Consider the following 24,713-nt stretch of genomic DNA (forward strand, 5'->3'; position numbering starts at 1 on the left):
AGGCAGAAGCAGAGACAGAGACAGTCAGCATGGTTCACTCCCCAATGCCTACAACAGCCAGGGCTGAGCCAGGCCAAAGACAGGAGCTGGGAACTCAATCCAAGTCTCCCATGTAGGTGGCAGGGACCCAGCTCCTTGAGTTACTATCTGCTACCTCTCAGGGTATGCGCCAGCAGCAGCTGGAATCGGAAGCAGTGCTGGCACTCAAACCCGGCCGCTATCATACGGGATGCGGTTGTCCCAGCTGGTGTGTTACCTGCTGTACCAACCTCTGGTCCCTCAGTGTTGTTTTTAAGACTTACTTAATTGGAAAGCCAGAGTTGAGAGAGAGAGAGAGAGAAAATCTTCCATCTGCTGGTCCACTCTCCTAATGACCACAATGACTTAGGCTGGGCCAGGCCACAGCCCAGAGCCAGAAACATCATCCGGGTCTCCCATGTGGGTGGCAAGGGCCCAAACTCTTGGGCCATCTTCCGCTGGTTTCCCAGGCCATTAGCAGGGAGCTGGATTGGAAATGGAGCAGCCAGGACACAGACCGGCACCCATATGGGATGCCGGCACGGCAGGTGACTGCTTTAGCCCACTATGCTACAACGCTGATCCTCAGTATTTTTTTAATGGTAATAATAATAAGCCACCCCATCTCCTCTGGAAGCCTGCCTTGCATTCCTGTCTGCACTGGGTCCTCTGGCTTCCTGCTCTTACACGTATTTGTGCTTACTCTCTTGTGGCTTCTCCGTTCTCCTCACTGGCATGCAAACTCCTTGAAAATCTTGCCGAGTGCCTGGTCCATAGTAAGGGATCAGCAAAGAGCTGTAGGACGAACACAGTGAATATGAACCTTCTCATGTGCCGATCAAAATCCCCCTCCTGGGGCCAGACAACAGCTCTCTGCCTTCTCCCAGTTATATTCATGCCCATAGTGTCTCTTCACGGTTATGACCGTCTCTGGCTGTTCGCCCCTGGGCAGCTCTGTTGGCAGGAGTAGGGCTGGACCTAGGCTGGGCTCATGCAGCCTTCTTTGCTCTGGGCCAGCGAGCCCCTGCACTGAGCCTTCCTGCCAGCAGGGGGCACCTCAAGTCCGAAAGCTGAACCTCCTGGCCCGCCATATCCAGCTGTTTGGGAATGCACTTGTTTTCAAGTTTCCAGCATAAGACTGCTGACAGCCACATCGCGACGCTCACTGGTGAAACCTTGCTTGTCACTGTCACTCCCGTTCTTTTTCGTTCAGAATAGAGTTGTATTTCAAATGTCAGGCGGAAGCTGAAGCCATCTCCGCTCCGTTTTCTGAGCTGCTCTCGCTGACACGTGGCCTTCCTTGGGCTGGGCTAAGGCTGACAGGAGCTCCAGGCCAGGCCCCGCTGCTGCAGTGCCTCCTTCCCTGTCTGGGAGCACTCGTGGGCTGGGCCTCCCCGGCTGAAATGGTCAGGGAGATACGCTCCACTGCAGCAAAAGCCAGGTGGGGGCACCAAAGCTACTGCACTAATTTCCATTTTTTAGATTTGTTCTTACTTGAAAGGCAGAATTCCAGAGAGAGGGATAAAGATAGATGTTCCATGCATGCGTTCACTCCCCAAATGGCCCCAATGGTAGGGGCTGAGCCAGGCCAAAGCCAGGAGTTAGGAACTTCATCCGGGTCCACACACAGGTGGCAGGGGCCTAATACTTGGGCCATCTTGTGCTGCTTTCCCAGGAGCATTAGCAGGATGCTGGATTGGGAAGTGGAGCAGCTGGGACCTGAACCGGCGCTCCTGTGGGATGCTGGCATTGCAGGCAGCAGCTTAACCCACTGCACCACAACACTGGCCCCCGGCGTCACTGAACAGATGCAGGAACAGCAGGGAAGTGGCCTGCTCAAGACCAGCGCGGACGGCGGCAGAGCCGGCTCCACCACACTGAGGGCCACCACCATGGATGACCCTGCATGCAGCACCCCTGTCAGAGTGCCGTCGCGGAGCACGTGGATAAGGAGCGCGTGCCTCTGGGGCACTGGGAACCAGACCCTGGGACAGCGCCACCAGTGCCCTCGGAATGGGCGCCCCTTCTGTCTGCCTACGATCGGACCTGCTGCCTCCAGTGTCTCAAACCCGGCCCCAGACGATCCTAGAATAAAGGCGACAGGAGCCACTGGAGGCATTTATTGCAAACCATTATAATTAATAATGAAAGTGATAGTCCACAAGTATTTAAGCCACAGGGCAGACAGGCTCAGCTTCTGAGGGCTGCTCGGTGGCACTGGCGGGGATGTGAGCCCAGTCACGGCGCAGGGAGCTGAGCCGGGGAGGCAGGAGGGCGGCGGCCCGCAGAGCCGCGAGCAGCTACTCTGAATCTGCAGTCCCGCTCTGGTCCCACTGAGCGTGTGGCCTTCTCGGACCTGGCTGCAGAGCCAGCCCGGGCTGCGACACGGATCCCTCCTCTGGCCGGCTGGGTCAGCTTTGTTATCACAGACTGCGCTCTGCCTGCCAGCGATCTCCCCAGCTTGTACTTAAAGCAAAGCACGACACAACTGCAGCCCAAGGAGAAGCAAGGAGCATCCTTGCTGGTATAAACCCGCGGCGGAAGTGAGCTGAGGACCGGCTGGCAGGGGTGCGTGGTCCCTGCACCTCCATTCAAGGTGCCGCCGGCCGGGCCACAGGGCCAAGCTCGTGGGACTGTGTCTGTGAGAATCCACGGGGCTACTCACGGGCAGAGCCAGTGCCTAGCAGAGGGGACAGGGGGAGTGGCCAGGCCGCTCCTGGGAGGGAGGGCACACTACTTCCAGAGGCAGCTGTGTGAAGGGCCATGCTGGGGCTCTTGCTCAGGGGCTCCAGGGTCCAGGGTGCCTGGGGTGCAGGCGGCGGCCCCACCTTGCAGCTCTGCGCTCCTACTTGGGCAGAGCGAAGTCCCAGGCGGTCTCCTGCGCACATTTCCACATGGCCTGCATGAGGCGGGTGAAGCCCATGTCTTTGGGCTTCTCCAGGCCTCTCATCAGCCGCTGCTTCATGATGGAAACAAATTCCTTATTGCTCAGCTCCCCGTTGCCTGGAGGAAGAGGCAAACACAACGGGGTAAGTGGAGGCCCGGAAACACAGCCTTTGAGAGATCCTCGTCCCCAGAACCCGGGCCCCTGAGCCCAGCACACGCCTGCAGCTTACAAGGAACCAGCTCACTCCTTCCTAGAGGCATCTGATGGCAACGCAGCGACCGATCAGGGTCGCGTGACCAAAGCTGCGTGAGGAAATGTGCAAGCCAGGTTCCGGGGCAGGCGTGGGGAATGAGCTAAACAGGTCCTGTGCTTGCTCCCTCCGCATACTCCCAGGTTGCGAGAGGGAAAGACAAAATACTTCCAAGTGTGGTTGGGGCCTGAGACTTGGCTTCTTCAGCTATAAAATCTGGCTAATAACAATACCTATGTCAGAAGATTAAGTGAGCAGATTAGCTGCAACAGAGTCGTTTACGGGCATGAAGTGAGCACTGAAAAAAACGTGACTTTCCATTGTATCAGCCAACATAGCTGAAAAATAACGCAGAGTGTAAGTAGGATCCCTTCCTTGGGCCCATCAGAGTGGCCACAGACACCACCGGCCAGTGTGCGAGCTGCAGTGCCAAGGAGAGACCAGTACCGGCCTTCCAGGGACATTAAAATACTTGGCTGCTCTTTACCAACAGGCCACGAGCTAGGTCTAGTACTTCTGATTCCATTTTTAAGAGCCTAATGGTCATAAATTCATTTTTGGTCTTCAGGAAAGCTGGAATTGCAAGACAAAGCATGGAACACGTAGCAGGGTGTGTGTGGGGGGTGTATTTCTCCATACCGCAACACGGAGAAGGAAGGGGGCCATGTACAAGGCTCGTGGTCCCCAGCGCCCATAAGCGCAGAGAGCCGCTCGCCCTCCTCAGAGGGCTCCACTCACCGTCGCAGTCAAAGAGCGCAAACACCACGTCGCACACGTGGTCTGAGAGTTCCACTTTAGCCACCGTCCTGGCCACCTGCTGCATGGTCACTGAGAACAGAAAGACGCCGAGTCAGCGGCAGCGCACAGGGGCTGGCATGTTGCTTCCCGTCGACGCGGGGGTAAAGCCGCTCAGGCACAAGGACCGTGCACGACGGACTCTGTGATTGTTAAGAACACGAAGACTTGCTTTTTATCCCGGACCCCCTTTTTCTTTTGTGCCCGGTTCCGTGCTTGTCTCCTGCTGGCACTTTGGGAGGCACAGATGGGTATAACTGGGAATGCCTGCTGTTAAGTTCATAGAGAAAGGAACTACACTGGAGGTTACCAGGGATGCAGGGCTGGGGAGTTAGGGCTTAGTGGGCCCAAAATCTGTGTTTGGGGTGATAGGTAGACAGTGGCAATGGTTGTACAACACTGTGAATGTAATTAATAGCATTGACTATACTTTTTAAAATAGTTAAGAAATAATATTTTATATCTATTCATATTCTACCACAGCACATTTTTTTTTAAAAAAAGATTTATTCATTTATTTGAAGGGCAGTTAGAGAGGCAGAGGTAGAGAGAGGTCTCCCATCTGCTGGTTCGCTCCCCAAATGGCCACAATGGCCGTAGCTGGGCTGATCCGAAGCCAGGAGCTTCACTCTTGGGCCATCTTCTACTGCTTTCCCAGGCCATAGCAGAGAACTGGATCAGAAGTGGAGCAGCTGGGACTCGAACCAGCACCCATATGGGATGCTGGCACTGCAGGTGGTGGCTTCACCTGCCATGCCACAGTGCTGGCCTCGACAACAGATTTTTTTTAAAAAAGTGAAAATCCACATTATATCTAAAAATGGGATCCTAGAAGTCTACAGCATGTAGGGGAAACTTCTCTAGGAAATTACTATAAGTTTCTTTAAAAAAATAGGAAAAAAAAAAGTAGAGTGTTGTGGCACCACTTGGGACACTCACATCCCAGCTGGTTCAAGTCCCAGCTAATCTGCTTCCAATCCAGCTTCCTGCTAATGTGCTAGGGAGGCAGCAGACAAGAGCCCAACTGCTTGAGTTCCTGCCACCCACACAGGAGACCCGGATGGAGCTCCTGGCCCAGCACTGGCTGTTGCAGGCTTTTGGAGAGTGAACCAGAGGCTGGAAGATCTCTGACTCTCCCTGTCTGCTACTCTTTCAAGTAATAATAAACTTTAAAGAGAAAAGGATAGCTGATATGACTGTGGTCTCCATGGCATTTCCCTCCCACTGGAAACAACATGACAGCAAAGGTTCAAGGAAATAAGCAGGCAGCTCCAGGAATGGGCGGGAGAACCAGGAGGCCTGCAGGGAGCGCACAGCAGCGTCCCGCCTCGCTGTCTGACCGCTGGCCCTGCACCTGCCTGGGGAGCTCCTCGCCCCCATGCCTCTCCTGCCCCCAGTCTTGCACCAGCCACTTAGTCTTCGTTCAGCTGCACCAGGGAGGTGCAGTCCCTGTCTCAACCAGCTCAGTATGCTACAATCTTTAAAAGATTTTTTTTTTTATCCCAGTGAGCACAAGGTCTGTTTTTCTCTTGTCATATTCTTTCTCTGACATTTACTGTGAAACACTAGCAGTCATGTGAGACTTGGAGTCTCAGGAAAGCCGAGGCAATTTCTACTGCCTTTGTTCTCATTTACCCTCGAGCCTGGTTTTGCTAAACCTACCAATTATGTTATTACTTACAGGTGAGCTTAACTGAGGTCAAACTTGGAGGACAGAAAAGGATTAAGTCAGTTAGCGAGGGGGCGCTCTCTGTAACTTTCAGGTTCAATTCATTCAGAAGCAATAGGAACTTAAACTAGAGTCATCGCCGCTTATTTCATTCTGGAAACTTAAGTCTCAGCTACTCTGTTTCCAATCCAGCTTCCTGCTAATGTGCCAAGGAGGCAGCAGACAAAAGCCCGAGTCCTTGAGTTCCTGCCACCCACATGGGAGACCCGGATGGAGCTCCTGGCTCCTCGTTTTGACCTGGTCCAGCACTGACTGTTGGCAACCTGTCTTTGGCATTTCTTTTTCTGCATCTGCTCTTTCACTTCACCTCTGTCACCTTCACAGATCCATAACAGGGCAGCTATAAATACAGAACAACACAGAGGAACAAAACAATGTGATTGAAAGACCTGTGTTGGCTGGCACCGTGGCTCACTTGGCTAATTCTCTGCCTGCGGCACCGGTATCCTGGGTTCTAGTCCCGGTTGCTCCTCTTCCAGTCCAGCTCTCTGCTGTGGCCCGGGAAGGCAGTGGAGGATGGCCCAAGTGCTTGGGCCCTGCACCCACATGGGAGACCAGGAGGAAGCACCTGGCTCCTGGCTTCAGATCGGCGCAGTGCGCCAGCCGTAGCAGCCATTTGGGGGATGAACCAATGGATGGAAGACCTTTCTCTCTCTCTCTCTCTCTCTCTCTCTCTCTCACTGTCTAACTCTGCCTGTCAAAAAAAATAAAATAAAAATAAAAAAAGAAAGACCTGGGCCCCAGTCCTGTCTCCACCAACAACTTGGTGTGTGACCCTGAACAAGTCACCTGACCTCTGTAAATGGTCTCATATTCAAATCGGGGATGCGGGAAAGGTAACTGCTGAGGTGCTGAGCAGCTCACAGAAGGGTTCAGTGGTGTCTTCTGGAATCTAAGGGTAAAGATGGAGGGGGGCATACAGAAGTAGCTGCGCTCTTGTGTGGCACAGATGTGAGGCAAGATGTTTTGGCTGCAAGCTCTGGTCTGCGGGGTCCAGGCTGCTCCGGGGTGGGGGTGGGTGGGAGAAGAGCCAGTGTCCTCTTCCTGCAGTGTTGGGTTCCTGTTCCAACTGCCCTCTTCCCAGCGTGTGAGTCAGGGTGAAGTGAGGATCCACAGTCCTTGCAAGGAAAAGACAGGAGCAGAAGAGACTGGCGGACGTTCCCAGGATGTGTTCTTGGGAAATCCACAAGACTGCAGAGTTGCAGGGTTTAGAAATACAGCCTCCGAGGTGTGGATACTTGACCCAGCCCAGGAAGAACCGGTTCCTGCTAATTAAACTGCCCAGGGCAGGAAGAGGCATCAGAGGGCCAAGTCAGGAGCACGGAGACAGCCGGTCATTCTGTTTCTCAGTGGGAACATCTAACTAAGGAGACGGCACCTCGCAGGACTGTGCAGTGAAAATGAGAGGCAGGGGAATGATGCTCTCACACCAGGACTGCTGCCTTATACCCGCTGGTGCCACGGCGGTGGGTCCCGAGCAGGCGATGAGGACTTTGTATTGGACAAACACAAATGCCTTTTATTAACCCTTCCTCTCTGTGCCTCTCACATCAATCTTGTACTTCTTTTAAAAATTTTTAAAAAGATTTATTTGAAAGTCAGTTACAGAGAGAGGGAGAGAAAGTGAGCCAGATCTTCTGTCTGCTGGTTCACTCCCCAAATGGCCATAATGACTGAGGCTGTGCCAGGCCAAAGCCAGGAGCCAGAAGCTACATCCAGGTATCCTGTGTGGGCGGCAGGGTCCCAAACAATTGGGCCATCCTCTGCTGCTTTCTCAGGCCATTGGCAGAGAGCTGGATCAGAAGAGGAGCAGCTGGGACATGAACCGGCGCCCATATAGGATGCCGGCGTTGCAGGCAGTGGCTTTACCCGCTACAACACAGCGCCGTCACCTCAATCTTGTACTTCTCTGAGCTGTAACTGACAGCTGTCTTCTTTCCTAGTTCCACATTCTCGCAGGGCAGAATGCCTACTGCCGACCGCACTGACATTCGGAGTACCGCACTGACATTCGGAGTACCGTACTGACATTCCGAATACTCATCCTTCTCCCGAGGAAGATGGCTCCGTCTCCTCTAAATAAACCATTAACTGTACAATATCCAAGGACGTCAGTGAGAGCTCCTGCCTATTTTTAGTGAGACTCATTAAAGTGGTAGTAAGTGACTGCAGAATAGGGAACTCTGGGGGTGCAAGCATGCCTCATTACAGATGCCATCTCTGCACACGGTTAGAGATTTCGTTCCGCTGCACACGGAGAGGGTTCTGGCACCCTTTGTATTATCGGAGACAAAACCAGGGCTGCTAGTCATTGTGACTCAAACCCCTGGGATAGCACGGGCTATTTAACAGTCTAGCTGGAGTGCCCCCTTGCTGGCCAAGATCCTCAGGTGGGCACCCCAGGGTCAATCAAAGCCAGAGGAGACAACTATCTAACTAGCTGGTGAGCTGTCACTCTGCGAGCTCTTGGGACAAGTGGGTTGACAGCAGATTACCAGCCAAGAGCTTGACAGCTGGTCCTGAGAGTTGGCTCAATTACTGCTTCCAACATATCTGAATCACAGTCATAATTAAATCGCAGCAAGCAGAACAGTCCTCCCCTCCCCCACCCCGATCTAGACTCCTCTATGCAGACCAGTTGTTGGTACTAGCGTTTTGGCCTCCCCTATTTGCTGATGCTAACTGGTTGGTGGCCGGGATTCCAGTTCCTAATCTGCAGTACATCTACAGGGAGCACAAAGGCACCTGGAGAAGGGCTAGGTGTCCAAGGCCCGTGCAGTCCTTTGGTACCAATCTGGCCCAGCTGCCATGAGATCGGGTCACTTCTATTAGACCGGATGGGGAGAATTTGTAGAAGCAGGCTCAACTGGCACACTAAAATCTAGGGCCATCTGGCTTTTTGAGGAGTCCATGCAGCAGCTGAGTCGTGGCAGGTCCCCAGTTTACTCCCTAGCACGGTTCCTAACCGGACAATGCAACAGTAGGAAGAAACACATTCCGAGTTTGCGTGGCAGGATATAAGCTTCGGGACATAAAACTGTGGCGCGTAGCAGTTAAACAGCGGTGTTCGGAGTGCTGAGTGTCCGAACGTCCACTAGGAGCCAGAGAATCTTAGAGCTGGGAGAGACCTCAGAGGAAACGTTAAATCCAGGGAAGTTCAGTAACTCGCGCGGGGTCCCAAAGCCAGACGGGGACAGAGCGGGCTGCAGAACGCAGCCCAGAGCACTTCCTTGGATTCACTGGGTCCCCTGGGGCCCTGGCATGAGCCACACCGATTCCTCTATGAACTGTAAGCCTCAAGAGGAAGGAGTCTCAGGGCTCAATCAGAGAGTAGCTAGCAGCTGTGCGGAGCCAGTGTCACAGACCACACAGCTGCCTGCTCCGTGCACGTGGCCTTCCCTCAGAGCTCATGCTGCCAACCTCAGGATGCTGGAAACACAACCAACAGCGAGCCAGGGAGGGGTGTGGGTAACAAAGGTGGCGCTGGGGGCTCTTCCCCACGCTGCCACTCACACCTCCAGACAGCTTTGGGCAGCACGACCCAGTCGGCAGCTGTCTCCTCCTCACGCTAAGGCGCTGACAGTCTCGCTGCGTGGCCATGTGATTACCTGCCTCACTAGATTGCAGTGGGGAAAATCAAAGTGCTGGTTTGTGACTGCCAAGGTGCACTGAGGGACATTTCTGTTTCAGCTCTGGAAAAGCCTGTGATACAGGTGCCTTGGCTTCTTTCCTTTTTTTAAAATTTATTGGCGGCGGGGTGGGGGAGATATCTGCACATGAGAGAGAGCTCTACCTCCCATCCACTGGTTCATTTCCCAGTGCCTGCAACAGTTCTAATGGCCAGGGCTGGGCCCTGGCCAAAGAGCCAAGAACTCAGTGCAGGCCTCCCATGTGGGCGGCAGGGACCCAGTTCCCTGAGCCATCACCGCTGCCTCCCAGGGTCGGCATTAGCAGAAGCCAGAGCTGGAAATTGAACCCAAACACTGACCTGGGACATGGGTATCCTAGAGGCTCGGCTGGAGACCAGCCTTTTAGCTTCCTAAGTCCATCTGTAGCTGGCTTTGGGAAGAACAAGGTGGAGAATTTTTCCTTGAAGAGCATTTGTCCTTTCTTTTCTACCTCAGGCAAACACAACATACACATCTCGCCCTGATGCTGGGATAGGGCTGGGGGAGGGGAATCTGGGCACTTAGAACAGGCAGTTTAGGGAGCCAAGAGCAGTGCAGAGCACCAATAAAGAAAATGGTTCCTTGTTCTGCCTGGTGCGTTAGAGCCCTGGGCAGGCTGTCTCTTCTATGTGCTCAGGCTGCCCGTCACAGGGATACTAGTAGTCTCCTCCTAATCTCTGGTACATTCCATAGAAAAAAATCTCTAGTCAGGTTTTCTGAACCTCAGAGCACCATCCCAGATGATGGCTTCAGTGGGCTTAACATGCTGAATTTGGTACCAACTGACTTGGTAATTAGATTTATTGATACCATCCAGTGTTGTTTCCCCATTACATCGTGTCCACAAGGTGCAGGCATTTCTACCAGCACCATTAGGCAGTCAGTGGTTTCAGCTGATCCTAGTTTAGCAGGGGAGGCTGTATATCCGTACCATGGAGAACGTCTGATAGAAGAGTCCATGCACATGGATGACAATGGAAGAATGTATATTTGGTAGGAGGTACATTTTGGACATGAAATTTAAAAAAAGTTTAAATTTGTTTTACTTAAGGTTAAGAGAGCAAGAACTCCCTCAATCCCAAAGGCCTGGGAGTAGGAACTCGGTCCAGGTCTCCCGTGGGGATAGTAGGGACGCAAGTAATCGAGCCACCACCTGCTGCCTCCAGGGTGTGCATTAGCAGGAAACTGGAATCATGAGTGAAGCTGGCACTCAAATGCAGGTGTTCTGATATGGAATTTTTTTCAAATAATCTTATTTGAAAAGCAGAGAGACAGAGAGATCTTCCATGTGCTGGTTCACGTCTCAAATGCCCGCAATAGGAGCTTGGAACTCAACCTGGGTCTCTCACATGGGTGGCAGGGACCCCGAGTCCTTGAGCCATTCTGTTCTGCACATCACCAGGAAGCTGGATTAGGAAGCAGAGCTGGGACTTGAACCAGGCACTCGGATATGGGATGCAGGCATCCCATGTGGAGGCTTAATGGCTGTGTCAAATGACTGCCCCTTTTTTGGGTCTGCTTTCAAAAAACTTTTAAGTTTTCATTTTATTTGGAATGCAGAAGACAGAGATCCAAGTGGTGTCTTACATACTGCACCTGTCTTTGGATCTGAATTCTAAAGGGACAAAGTGACAGCCTGTTCTAGGGAGCAGGTAGGCTAGTGGGTGGAGGAGTCCGTTTGAATGAAGTGATGAAAGCAGGAAAGGGTGCTGCAGCCTGTCTAGAGAGCCTGAGGGTGCCGGGGTGGGGGCGAGCGCCATCAGGAGGGGTGTACAGCTGCCAGGCAAGCCTCCCTGCAAGGGAACTGTTCCAACAAAGCCAGAGCTTCTCTGCAGACAATCGACCGACCGGGATAACTTGCTTCTCTCCCATCCACCTGCTTGAAAATTCAAGCGGTATAAAAGGCTGAAGTTTCCCTCCAGATCTCGGCTCCTGGGCAAGAGCCCAAGTTGTCATATTATCAGGGTTTCCAGAAATAGGTTTTGGATATGGAGTCAAACATTTATTCTTTACCCCCCCCCCCTTTCCCCTACAAGATGATTCTCTGGGTATGGTGGTTTGCTTTATACTTTTTTTTTTTAAAAGATTTTTTTAAAAATTTATTTGAGAGGTAGGGTTACAGTGAGAGGGAGAGACAGAAAGGTCTTCCTTCCGTTGGTTCACTCCCCAAATGGCTGCAACAGCCAGAATTGCACTGATCCGAAGCCAGGAGCTTCTTCCAGGTCTCCCATGTGGGTGCAGTGTTCCCAAGGACTTGGGCCATCTTCTACTGCTTTCCCAGGCCACAGCAGAGAGCTGGATAGGAAGAGGAGCAACTGGGACTAGAACCCGGTGGCCATATGGGATGCTGGTGCCGCAGGTGGAGGATTAACCTACCGAGCCACGGCGTCGGCCCCTGCTTCACCCTCTTAATGTGTCTTAGAAATCCCTCTGGCTGGCGCCGGGGCTCACTAGGCTAATCCTCCACCTGCGGCACCAGCATCCCATATGGGCACCGGGTTCTAGTCCCGGTCGGGGCACTGGATTCTGTCCCGGTTGCCCCTCTTCCAGGTCAGCTCTCTGCTGTGGCCCGGGAGTGCAGTGGAGGATGGCTCAGGTTCTTGGGCCCTGCACCCGCATGGGAGACCAGGAGAAGCACCTGGCTCCTGCCTTTGGTTCAGCGCGGTGCGCTGGCTGCAGCGGCCATTGGAGGGTGAACCAATGGCAAAAAGGGAGACCTTTCTCTCTGTCTCTCTCTCTCACTGTCCACTCTGCCTGTAAAAAAAAAAAAAAAAAAAAAAAAAAAAAAAAAAAAAAGAAATCCCTCCCTGCCAGTACTGCGGCAGCTTCCTAAGGAATTCCCACAATTTAATAGCTGCAGAGCATTCCACGGACAGGCGCAGCATTTACTGAACCAGTTCCTGTCTTATTCTAGCCTCAGTCATGAGGAGAAACCACCCTTCTCCACTCTTTATCGAATGACTTCCTTGGTGGTGTCCGGCTGTGGGCTTCCCCAGAGCCCGAACGTGTGGTGGCGGGAGTGTGGCCTTTCCCTCAGTGGGGCGTCATGCCGGCTGTCCCTCCCCATTTAGGCGGCAGTTTCTCTGACGCGGACCCTCCACTCTCAGACTGTGAATCTTGGAAGCAGCTCTCCTCCTCGGGGCACTTGGAGAATTTAGTAAATCATGATACACAAGAGGTGATGTGGTTAAGTCACACTCAATCTTTAGAACTGCTAGGTGTCTCTAACCAGGTCTTTGCAGAGACAATGCCTCATGAAGCAAACACTAATTGCAGAATTTGAAATACATTACCTCATGAATACGTTTACTTAAAAAAGTTGATGAGTTCTTTTTAAATGAGGGCATCCTGGCCAGCACTCCTCTTCACTCCTAAATGTTCTTGCAAAGTGGAATGAAGAAGAGAAGTACAAAGGCTGGCCACCCACAGAAGCTTTTTTTTTTTTTTGACAGGCAGAGTGGAAGTCTGAGTGACAGGCAGAGAGAAAGGTCTTCCTTTTGCCGTTGGTTCACCCTCCAATGGCTGCTGCGGCCGGCGCATCGTGCTGATCCGAAGCCAGGAGCCAGGTGCTTCTCCTGGTCTCCCATGGGGTACAGGACCCAAGCACTTGGGCCATCATCCACTGCACTCCCGGGCCACAGCAGAGAGCTGGCCTGGAAGAGGGGCAACTGGGACAGAATCCGGCACCCCAACCGGGACTAGAACCCGGTGTGCCAGTGCCGCAAGGTGGAGGATTTGCCTGTTGAGCCACGGCGCCAGCCCCCAACTCTTCCACTTTCAATCCAGTGTCCTGCTAATGCACCCGGGAAGGCAGTGGAAGATGGCCCAAGTGTTTGGTTCCTGCCACCCACGTGGGAGACCTGATGGAGTTCCTGGCTCCTATTTCGGCCTGGCCCAGCTGTGGCTGTTATGGCCATGTGGGGAGTAAAGAAAAGGATGGGCAAACTCTGTCTGTCACTCTGCCTTTTACATAAAGAAATAAATATTTTTTTAAAAATGACTGCCATGTTATTATTTATTTAGGTAACATAACAGCTTATATCCGTTATGTCCATATCTTCAGAAGCCCTCAGAGAACAGCCAGAATTCTGAGATGGCCCCCAACGTATCCCCACGCTGGCCCAGACATCCTGTAGAATCCCCTCTCCTCGAGGTAGGCAGGACCTGTGTCTACGACAGGCTAACATTCCCGTGATGACATTACTTTATCCGCAACCGATGAGGGCACGGGTGCTCCCAGGGTTCCACTACGTAAGGATCCACCTTGGCAGCCTGGGCAGAGTCTCCTGCTGTCGTTGAGGAAGTGGGCTGCGAAGCTCTGAGAGCGTGGCATGGCACAGAACTGCGGTGGCCCGAGGGCAACGCCCCGCCCACGGTCAGCGCGGCAGACACCTCAGTGCTTCACCAGCAAGGGCGGAATTCTGCCAACACCAAGAATGACCCTGGGAGAAGACGCTGACCTCCAGGAGAAACGCAGCCATGCCAGCACCTTGTTAAGATCCTGAGCAGAGCACTCAGCTCTTCTGTACCCAGACTGTGACTTCAGAACTGGGACGGAATACACAGGTACCATTTTAAGCTTCTAAGTTATTTGCAGCAAGAGAAAGCTAACAGAGCTGGCCAATGAGGAGGTATTTATGTTTCGAAATAGTGTCTTAGGGTTCCTAAAATCATATTTTATATATAACTGCCCTCATTGAAAACAACTCTCTCCCTCTCTCTTCCCCCAGCCCCCCTCTGAGAGGCAGACAGCTTCCATTTGCTGGTGTACTCCCAAATGCCTGCAATGGCTGGGCTGGGCTGGGCTGAAGCTGGGAGCCAGGAACTCAATCCAAGTCTCCCACATGGGGCAGGAACCCAATTACTTGAGCCATACTACTGTTTCCCAAGGTGCACATTAGCAGGAAGCTGGAATCAGGGGTCAGAGTTGGGGGCACAGGCTTCCCAAGTGGCTCTTAACACCTCACTGCACTCATATTTTAGGTGCATTTTACTGAACAGCATTCTTCTGCAACTATATTACCAAACCCCATAAATTAGATTTTACAGAGGCACTGGGCTAAAGTCTAATTAAGTTTAAAATTTCCTAACAAGAAAATAAATTAAAAACTGCCACCCTTCTTCTGGGAATTCAACAGTCTTGCTTGGGAGGCAATCTATGTAATAACTGTAAGTCAGTTCTTCTTCACATACATTTGGATTTAGCTTTAGGCTATAAAACGTTATTACATTCAGTAAAAAGCTGGTTTAGCCACAGTCATAGAATTTGAAATTCGGAAGAACACTTAGATATTTAATGTCACTCCAGCCGGAGAAGTGATGACCTGCACAAGGTGTCAAAGGAGTGACAGGGGAAGGGGCCTGGTCCCGGCATTCTCCCCTCACCCGAGGCTCATCTTAGACATTCCACCATCCTTTCCAGGATCTGCCCGTGGGCAGAGTTAATAAGAATCTCGAAGTGACTGAAAAGGCGGTAGACATTATTTCCTCAGAGAAAAAAATAAGCCTCATCAGGCCCTAGGGTCGTCTCTTTCTTCCTTCCCTTCATCCTTTCCTTTCTTTTTAAAAGATTTAGTTATTTATTTGAAAGGCAGAGTTACAGAGGGAGAGTCAGAGACAGAGAGATCTTTCATCCCCTGGTTCACTCCCCAAATGGCTGCAACAGCTGAGGCTAGCAAAGTCCGAAGCCAGGAGCTAGGAGCTTCATCCAGCTCTCCCACATGGGTGGCAGGGACCCAAGGACTTGGGCTGTCTTCGCTACTTTGCTAGTCACATTAGCAGAGAGCTGGATTGGAAGTAGCTTCACTCCCTATGCTACAAAACTGGCCCTGTTTTTTTTTCCTTTAAATAAATTTTTTGGGATGCTACCATATTGGCTGGATAGGATTGGTTGTTTCCAGTCTATCAGCCCCTTAACAAGAGAAGCAGGCGGAAAAGTCAGCACCGGGGGATGAACACCAGGACAGGAAGCTGGGTGTAGTTACATCAGTCTCTATATCAACTCAGTATTATCTCTTAATTTCCATGATTATCCTGAAACAAGCATGCCATTACCACTAAAGGAAACAGAGGCTTTGAGAATTTAGGCATCTGTTCAAGGTCACAAAAGTAGTGAGTAGCAGGAACTCAAACTTAGATTTGAGTTTAAAACCAAAATGTATGCTTCGTGCAATTTTTTGCACAACAGTTAAGTCTCAATAAAAGCTCAGTGTTGGACTGTTTCAGCAAAGATTTTCCAACACCAACAGAACTGTGATTGCACTGACAAACAACACGATGTGGACTTTGGGATTAGAGCGCCCTGCCCCCTGCCTAGATGGCCACCATGAGCAAGGCGCTTCCGCACCCACAAGACGGGACAGTCCCTCCCCCTTTCAGGTGTCAGTGATTAGGACTCAGAGCACAGAGGAAGCTCTTGGCACCATGCCTGGCGTGCAGAGGCTGCTACGAAACAGTCGTTGCTGTTGGTGTTCCAGATGTGTGAGGGCCACGGACCCCACAAAGGCCACTGCTGCAGGAACTGGAGGGCTCGGGAGAGGGTGGCAGCTTGTTTGCCAAGGCGGTTGTTCAGAATATAAGAATGTGTAGTATATTAGAAACTGCTTACTCCAATCATTTCTTTTTTAAAGATTTATTTACTTATCAGTACCATGCTCTAACCGCCTGTAAGATTTATTTATTTATTTGCAAGGCAGATAGAAAAGGAGAGGCAGAGAGAGAGGGATCTGCAAGCTGGCTTACTCCTTAATGTTCACAACAACTGGGGCTAGGGCTGGGCCAGGCTGAAGGAACCAGGAGCTCCATCTGGTCTCCCACATGGGTGCCAGGGGCCCGAGTACTTGGGTCATCATCTCCTGCCTCCCATATTGGAGTTCTGGGGTTCAAGTCCTGGCTCCACTCCTGATTCCAGCCTGTGGGGAAATTAGTTACATGATGGTGCCCAAAGGAAGTAAAGTGGGCGGAATCCAAAGTTGTTTACCACTAAAACTAATTGGCTGCACAACATCAGGGGAGGTGACAAAACTAGTAACAAGTGTATAGACATATGGCTAGTCCTATAGAAATCCCCTCGTAAAATGACTGTTTAAGTGATTGGTGGTCCTTAGCCCTGCCCCAATGACTCTGCAGTTTTGTGCTATAAAAGGTTCTGTTTTGCACAAAGTAAATGAGTCCTTGCTAGACTTGGCTCCCCGCTGCGTCTGATTGTCTCCGGGATTGGGAGGCTGGGGAACGGGCGAGCGGCGCACTTACCTTTCCTCGGACCCAGTCCATCCTTGTACGGGTGGACTAAGACCCAGCACCAGCCTTCCCACTAATGTTCACCTTGGGAGGCAGCAGTGGTGGCTCAAGTAGTTAAGTCCCTGCCATCCATGTGGGAGACCTGGATGGAGTTCCTAGCTCTTAGCTTTGCCCTTACCCAGCCCGACATTGCAGGCACTTGAGGAGTGAACCAGCAGATGGAGACTCTGTCGTTCCAATAAAATTATTAAATAAAAAGTTTTTAAAAGAAGAATTTCTGACTCCTTCAACAACCCAGTAGGGACCTAACTGCCACAAAGTGGGGCTCTATTACTCTAAATTCTTAGATTTGAAGAATTCAAAATCCAGAAAGGTTCTTTGAGGTCAGCTGTGCTGTCCGTGTCACTGCAGAGATAAAAGAAACCCTGATTGTTTGAGGACATGAGTGGTCCTTCAGAAAAAATACCTGGGGCTGCAGAGAGCATCCAGTAGGATTTCACCATGGACTCTTTAGCTTGACTGACCATAAGGTGACCTGTCACACAGAATGACTAAAGAATGAAGGACAACTGTGTCACAAATTCCAGTTTTCAATCTAAGCAGATTTGTGCTGGGATATGAATAGCAAAGTCCACGGGCTGTACTTGGGAGGTTCTTTTCCTGCACTGTAGTTCCAAGTGCAAGGGGGACACAGCTGGTTCCCCAAGTTTACTGAATCTATTATATCCTGAGGCATTTTCCTGGGGCCTTTACTGGACCTGAAACCTTTTATTTTCCTGGCAGGAACAGGAATAGCCCGAGTTATAAAGCCCATAATTTATTCCAGAGCTCCAGCCCAATCTCTAACTTCTTCATCACAGGCAACCACTGAGGAAGAAGTCGTGTTCAATTTCCCATTACCTTCTGTAGTAGACTGCTTAAATCACGCAGACAGCCTGTGAGAGGTCATACATCGAATTTTATGCCCGGTAAGTGTTCGAATGGGCAGCAGAACCAGTTCATCTTAAGTGCTAAACAAAAGCAAAAGAGATGACCTGGTGGAAACACAACCCTTCATGGAGAACGTTCTTTGTTCAGAGGGTCCCAGTTTACCAAGGACAATTCATTCTGACCTGGGAGGTGTCAGTCTCACCTGGGGCCACCCAGAACCAAAGAAACAGCCTCAGTGGCATTTGGCATTTTGATTTCGGAGGAACTGGACCTCGCTCTTAAGTCGATATATCCGCAGTGGCCGCCTGCCTGGATCTCTCACGCTCTTCAGAGGAACATTAACTCCAGGTTGTTAAGACATATTTTAGAACAAATCAAGTTTGGGAATGGCATCCCTCTTTCAGAGATTAATAATGCTCATTAGCCTATTAAAAAGCTGGCAGGAGCAATGTTGCGTGAAGAAATTCTGCATAACTCTGGCATTTCCCAAACTTGTATCTGAGCCCTGGAACTTTTTTTTCTTTTGAACCCACAGAACCACATTGCAGCCTACAGTGTTCTTTACAATGCTGTTGGGAAATTTTGTGCTAAATTATGTCTAAAAACTGGTTTATAACGCTCTAAAACAGCCAAGGAAGACACAGTGCCAGCGCCTCTCAAAGACACCAACTTCTGAAGGTCCTAACCTTCTGGGAAAAAATAAAGACAGCTGAGACCGACGGCAGCAGCCAGACCAAAATTATTCTTGTTGTGATCCCCGCTGGCCTTTCCTTCCCACTGCTGTGGGCCAGGGGCTCTGCTTTGAAGCTCCCAGGCCCTCTGACCCGGCACTGCTTGACAAGCCTGTGCAAGCTGCTGCCATTTATTTACCGTTCATCACTTGACTGGCACAAGCCGAGTGCTTCGTGTGGATGTATCCTCACAGCAACCCTATCATGTGCATATTTTTATTCTTATTTTAAATACATAGAAACTAAATTGAGAGACTGCCCAAAGCTACCCAGCTAGTAAATGATGGAGCCAAGATCCAAATTCAGGTAGCATGACTTGAAAGTCTGTATGCTTTTCTTTCTTTTTTTTTTAAGTTTTTATTTATTTGAAAGGCAGAGAACAGAGAACAGGGGACAGAGACAGAGAGAGATCCTCCATCTACTGGCTTACTCCCCAGATGCCTGCAACAGCCTGGGCTGCCTTTCAAATAAATCAATAAATCTTTTTTTTTTTTTTTTTAAGCTATGTCTACATTTCAGGCCCTGGGATCTGTGAAGGTTCTAAAACAGGGTCTCTGCAGATACAGTTAAGAACTAGAGATGAAACCATCCTGCATTACCCAGCTGGGACCTAAAAATCCTGTGAAAGTGTCCTAATAAGGACATGGAGAACAAAGACGTACGGGGAGAAGAAAGGAAAGGCCGCGTGATTTCACAGCTAGGGACTGCACTTTTGGAACCATGAACCAAGGAACATCTGGGGCCACCCGAAGCTGGAAGAGCCAAGGAAAGATTCTTCTCTGAGCCTGCAGAGGGGCTGTGGCCCTGCCAACATCTTCATGTTGGACCCTGGCCTTGAGACCTGTGAGAAGATACATTCCTGTTGTCCTAAATCAGCAGGTTGCTGGTGGCTCGTTATGGCAGCCTAGGAAATGAGTATATGTGGGTTCTCCTGCAACTCAGCAGGAATCTAGTCCAATGTCCCCTAGACAGCCATGGTTATACACCCAGGGAATCTGCTGTTACCCAGATAAAACAAACTAAGATGTCAAAGCAAACCATACGGCTCCAAGTCAAATGTAGTTTATGGCTGTGTAATTTGTACCGCTGCCTCTGTTAGTGAGGATAATGGGCATGGACTACATGGGGACCACATGGGGACAAAACACCCCAGCAAATGCCTGAAATCATCTGAAAGAAACATCTTCCCTTTATTCATTTTTGTTATTCACTAAGTTGTATTTCCCTTTGCCACCACCACCCTGAATCATTCTATTTTGTATACTCTATAATTTCAACACAGATAGTGATTCATCCCATATAACTGTTCTTTAAAGCAATTCTACTGTCTTAAAGTTGTTTTTTAAGTATGCAAATAAAGAGGAAATTATTTTTATTTTTATAATGAATTTCTACTTCAAATCTTGCATCTTTGAATTTGCAGGTGCTGTCAAATGGTGTTTTGTGAAAGAGAGAGATGTAACCACAGTTATTCTGGCCAAAGGACCCAGTGACACTGCATATACACAAAAATAACTTCAGATATCCTGGACTTCAAAAGATTCTAAAGATTACAGGAGGTATTATTTTAAGCAAACAAATACTATTTTAAAAAGTTATGCATGTGGGGGTATGGGCATTTGGTGCAGAGGCTGAAGATGCTGCTTGGAATGCCCATGTTTCATATCCATTCTCGGGCCAGGAATTCAAGTCCTGGATCCACTTCCCATTCCAGCTTCCTGCCCATGCCGACCCTAGCAGGGATCAGCTGATGGCTCAAAGCTGAGTCCCTGTCACTCAGCTAGGAGACTTGGTTTGAGGACTTCAGACTTTAGCCTGGCCTAGCCCCAGCTGTTGTAGGCATTTGGGGTGTGAACCCAGAGATCGGAGATGTCTGTCTTTCCCTCTTTCTCTATCTCTCTGCCATTCAAATAAATAAAAATAAAGAACTTAACATAATTAAAAATTTTATGAGTTACATGGGATGGGGGCCATCGTGTGGTCCACGGCGAAGGCATTTGCAAACCACATCAGAGTGCCTGGGTTTGATACCTGACTCCGCTCCCAATTTGAGCTTTCTGCTGGTGAGAACCCTAGGAATCAGCAGTCATGGCTAATGTTGTCGGGCCCCTGCCACCCATGTGGGAGACTTGGATTGAGTTCCTGGCTCCCAGATTCATCCTAGCCCAGTCCTGACTACTTTATTTATTTATATTTTTAAGATTTATTTTATTTATTTCAAAGACAGAGTTACAGAGAGAGAGACAGAGAGAGGTCTTTCATCTGCTGGTTCACTCCTCAGATGGCCGCAACAGCTGGAGCTGTGCTGATCTGAAATCAGAAGCCAGGAGCTTCTTCTGGGTCTCCCACATGGGTGCAAGGGCCTAAGTCCTTGGGCTATCTTTTACTGTTTTCCCAGGCCATAGGAGAGAGCTAGATTGGAAGAGGAGCATCCAGGACTAGAATCGGTGCCCGTATGGGATGCTGGCACTTCAGGCCAGGGCTTTAACTTGTTGTGCCATAGCACCCCGCGCGCCCCCCCCCCCCTTTTTTAAAAATATTTACTTGGGGCCAGTGCTATGGCTCAGCAGATTAAAGCCATGACCTGCAGTGCTGGCATCCCACATAGGCACCGGTTTGAGTCCTGGCTGCTCCACTTCTGATCCAGCTCCTTGCTAATGGCCTAGGAAAGCAGTGGAGAATGGCCTAAGTGCATGGGCCCCTGCATCCATATGGGAGACCAGGATGAAGCTCCTGGCTCCTGGCATCGGCCTGGCTCAGTCCTGGCCACTGTGGCCATTTGGGAAGTGAACCAGCTATGGACGATCTCTCTCTGTCTTCCAAATAAATAAATAAATCTTTAAAAAACATTTACTTACTATTTACTTATTTGAAAGGCAGAGCAACAGCAGGGGTTGTGGGAGGGGAGAAAGGACAGAAAAATCTTCCATTCATTGATTCATTCCCCAAATGGCTGCAACAGCTAGCTATGGGCCAGGTCAAAGTTAAGAGCCAGGAACTCCATCTGGTCTCCCACGTGTGTGGCAGGGACCTAAGCACTTGAGCCATTTTCTGCTGCCATCCCAGGTGCATTAGCAGGAAACTGGATGGAAGTAGAGCAGTCAGGACTTAAACTGGCACTCTGAGACACTGTTGTTGCTAGCCTACTGTACCACAATATCATCCCCGAACTTATTTTTTTTTTTTAATTTTATTTCTACTTATTCAAAAAGCAGACAGAGATCTTCATCTGATGGTTTACTCCCCAAATGCCTGCAACAGCTGGGGCTGGGCCAGGCTGAAACCAGGAGCAGGAGCCAGTAACTCAATGATCTTTCCTTCTCTGTCTCTCCCTCCTTCGCTATAACTCTGCCTTTCAAATAAATAAATAAATAAATCTTTTAGAAAAGTTTTGGATTTCAGAGCATGTTTTTTAAAAATTGAGCATTATCTTTTAATTATATTTTATCTAAATTTAAAAGAAAGTTTGTTACTTTATTTATTTGGAAAGCAGAGCAACAGGGGTAAGGATTAAGGGAGAGATACATATATCTTTGATCTGCTGGATCACTCCCCAAATGACTGTAACAGCCAGGCATCTAGAATTCCATCTGGGTCTTCCATGTGGCTGGCGGGGACTCAAATACTTGAACCATTACCTGCTGTCTCCCAAGTGTGCACCAGAAGGAAGCTACATAAAAGAAAGGTGGGACTTGATCCCGGGCACTCTGATATGAGATATGGGCATCCCAAGTGGTGGCTTCATCCACTGTGCCAATGCCTGCTCCTCAGATCATTTTGGGTTTCAGTTTTTAGGATGAGAGATGTACAACCTGTAATTATTTCAACTGTTCTGAGTGCTTAAATTTTTTCATAATAGAATATTGGGGAAAAAAATCAGAGATGAATGTTTGGTGTACCTGTTAGGACACTGCTTAGGATGCCCACATTCTGTACTGATGCCTGGGTTCCAATCCCAGCTCCATTCCTGATCCCAGCTTCCTGCTAAAATGCACACTGTGAGGCAGCAGGTAATGGCTCAAGTACTCGGGTCCCTGCCACTCATGTGGGAGACCCAGATTGAGTTCCTGACTCCTGGCTTTGGCCTGGCCCAGTCCTGGCTGATGCAGGCATTGGGGAAGTGAGTTAGCAGATGGAAGCTCTCTCTTTCTACCTGTTTCTGTCTTTCAAATAAAATGATAATAAATAAATAGAAAAATTTAAAAGCTGTGTTTTCATTCCCTCTGCTCTCTCACATTTCCTGTACAAGCTATAAATGAATTTATATGAAGTTAGCCAACAGGGGGTGCTACACGACTTTATCTTTAAAAAAGACATCTTTACTATAATAAACAAACAAGCCGTTCCTTCTCAGCAAAGACATAAACTGCAGAGTGACTTCGGCTTCACATTCTATATACTGTGGCTCCGGTTCAGATGAGAAGCTTTGCAGTTTCCTGCACTATGCATCACTTAGATGCCTATTTCAAGGCCAGTCATTTGAAGACAGGCGCCTTCCTTGACTGTACATTTCAGCAGCAGGAAATATATCTGCTGAGCTTGGCATCTCAGGGTGAAATGCCAGACTCACGCAATGCCAACAAAACATAATAAACATAAAACAATGCCAAGGAAAACTTACATCTCACTATTGAGGAGGACAGTCATCTAACAGATTTCGGAGTCAACCTTTATACCCTCCAGGAAAAAACCCTCAGGTTTCATTACCTTTATCAAGAGACGCTCCAGCCATATGGTAAAAGCTCAAAGCAGTGTCTACATCATTAATATTCTTCAGGAAAGTAAAGAAGTTCTCCACCTCCTGAAAGGTAAGGCCCTGGAAGAGGCAAGGCAACAAGGTTAAGGCAGGGCAAAATGCAGAAACTCGGGCAGCTCCCCGTGTCTACAAATCAGAACAGACACGGAACAAATTAGTCAGAGAATGCCAAATTTGTACACAACCGGGGAACAAAGCTCCAGAATTTCACTCTGAGAAAACTGAACTGTCAAACTCCTTCCCCCCGACACGCACAGGGATAGCTGGATACCTCTAATGAAAAGATTTCTAACTGCTCTCCAACTGGACACAATCTCTACTATGCCACTTGCTCTACGGGCCAGAGCCACTTGATCAGTTATACATTTGAAGTAAGATCAGAGTCAGAACTTCCATTTTAACAGTCTGCTCACAGGCTAGTGAAGCTTTTTGAGACTCAAGTCAATTAAAGAATCACAAAAGTCAGTGAGAAAGAGGAAGGGCTTCAGTATTTAGCAAAACCTAAGCACTGGGGAAGCTGTTCATTATCTCAATTGGAAAGCTACTAATGAAGTAATCTGCCACTTTAATCTGATGAAATTCTGTGAATGGTCAAATTCTTTTCAAAAGCTGTGCTGATCTCGAATTCCTTCTTTGATGGATCAAGAGAAAGGAGTTGTATAAACAGGGGCTCCCTGACAGGGAGGAAGACTTGCTCTATTTGCTTTTCCCCCACTTCTCCCATGTCATGCTGTGATGGAAACGGATACAGCTTTTAAGGGGTGGAGACGCTGGGGACCGTCCTAGCCCTATAATGAAGCACCGGCCCTTAATGGACTGCAGATGGGGACTGGCTTCTGTGTGGCGCTGCTCCCCTCCTGATGTTCCTTTCTCAAACTGCAGAGCCCAGAACCCACATCAGCAACTCAGTAGTAAGGAATCCTTAATACAGAAAATCTATAGTTCTTTCCAGATACTGTCCAGACTGGGCCAGTTGTATCTTTTTCTTTTTTTCAGATTTCATTTATTTATTTGGGAGGTAGAGTTACAGACAGAGAGAGGGAGACAGAGACAAAGGTCTTCCATCTGCTGGTTCACTTCCCAAATGGCTGCAATGGCAGGAGCTGGGCCAGTCCAAAGCCAGGAGCCATGAGCTTCTTTTGGGTCTCCCATGTGGGTACAGGGGTCCAAGCACCTGGGTCATCTTCTACTGCTTTCCCAGGCCATAGCAGAGAGCTGGATCAAAGAGAAGCAGCTGGGACATGAACTGGCGCCCATATGGGATGCCGGCGCTGCAGACAGAGGCTTAGCCTACTATGCCACAGCATCGGCCCCTTTTATCTTTTTTCATCTCATCAACCAAATTGACAGAAATGGGAGGGCATTTTACCTATACGTAAAATACCTTTACCTAGACTCCTGCCAGTTTGAGTCCTAGCTCCGCTAATGCACACCCTGGGAGACAAGAGGTGATGGCTTAACTAGTTGGGTCATTGTTACCTACTTGGGAGACCCAGATTGAGATCCTGGCTCCTAGTCCCATTGTGGGCATTTGGGGACTGAACCAGCAGATGGAAGCTCTCTATATGTCTGTCTCTCTGCCTTCTAAATAAACACATAAATAAAAATAAAAATAGCACAGAATGAGAGGTAAAACACTGTTTGCATGATCACATCTCATGATCTTTTATAATTTTTTTCCCTTAGCACCATAAAACTTAGAAAACTTTT

The 24,713-nt window shown here is 49.4% G+C and overlaps 1 protein-coding gene across 1 annotated transcript in view; it reads right to left on the bottom strand.

Annotated features, from left to right (window-relative positions):
• Positions 1-2,102: 2,102 nt before the first annotated feature.
• MICU1 (mitochondrial calcium uptake 1) overlaps positions 2,103-24,713 on the bottom strand; it is a 230,390-nt gene continuing 207,779 nt past the window's right edge. The window contains exons 10-12 of the mRNA XM_062214805.1: positions 22,955-23,063; positions 3,894-3,983; positions 2,103-3,021 (exon numbers count right to left, since the gene is read on the bottom strand). Coding sequence (XP_062070789.1) covers positions 2,864-3,021; positions 3,894-3,983; positions 22,955-23,063 — 357 coding nt within the window. The 3' untranslated portion in view covers positions 2,103-2,863. The remainder of the gene's footprint in view (positions 3,022-3,893; positions 3,984-22,954; positions 23,064-24,713) is intronic.

Source organism: Lepus europaeus, chromosome 17 (assembly GCF_033115175.1).
Source record: "Lepus europaeus isolate LE1 chromosome 17, mLepTim1.pri, whole genome shotgun sequence".
NCBI lineage: Eukaryota > Metazoa > Chordata > Mammalia > Lagomorpha > Leporidae > Lepus > Lepus europaeus.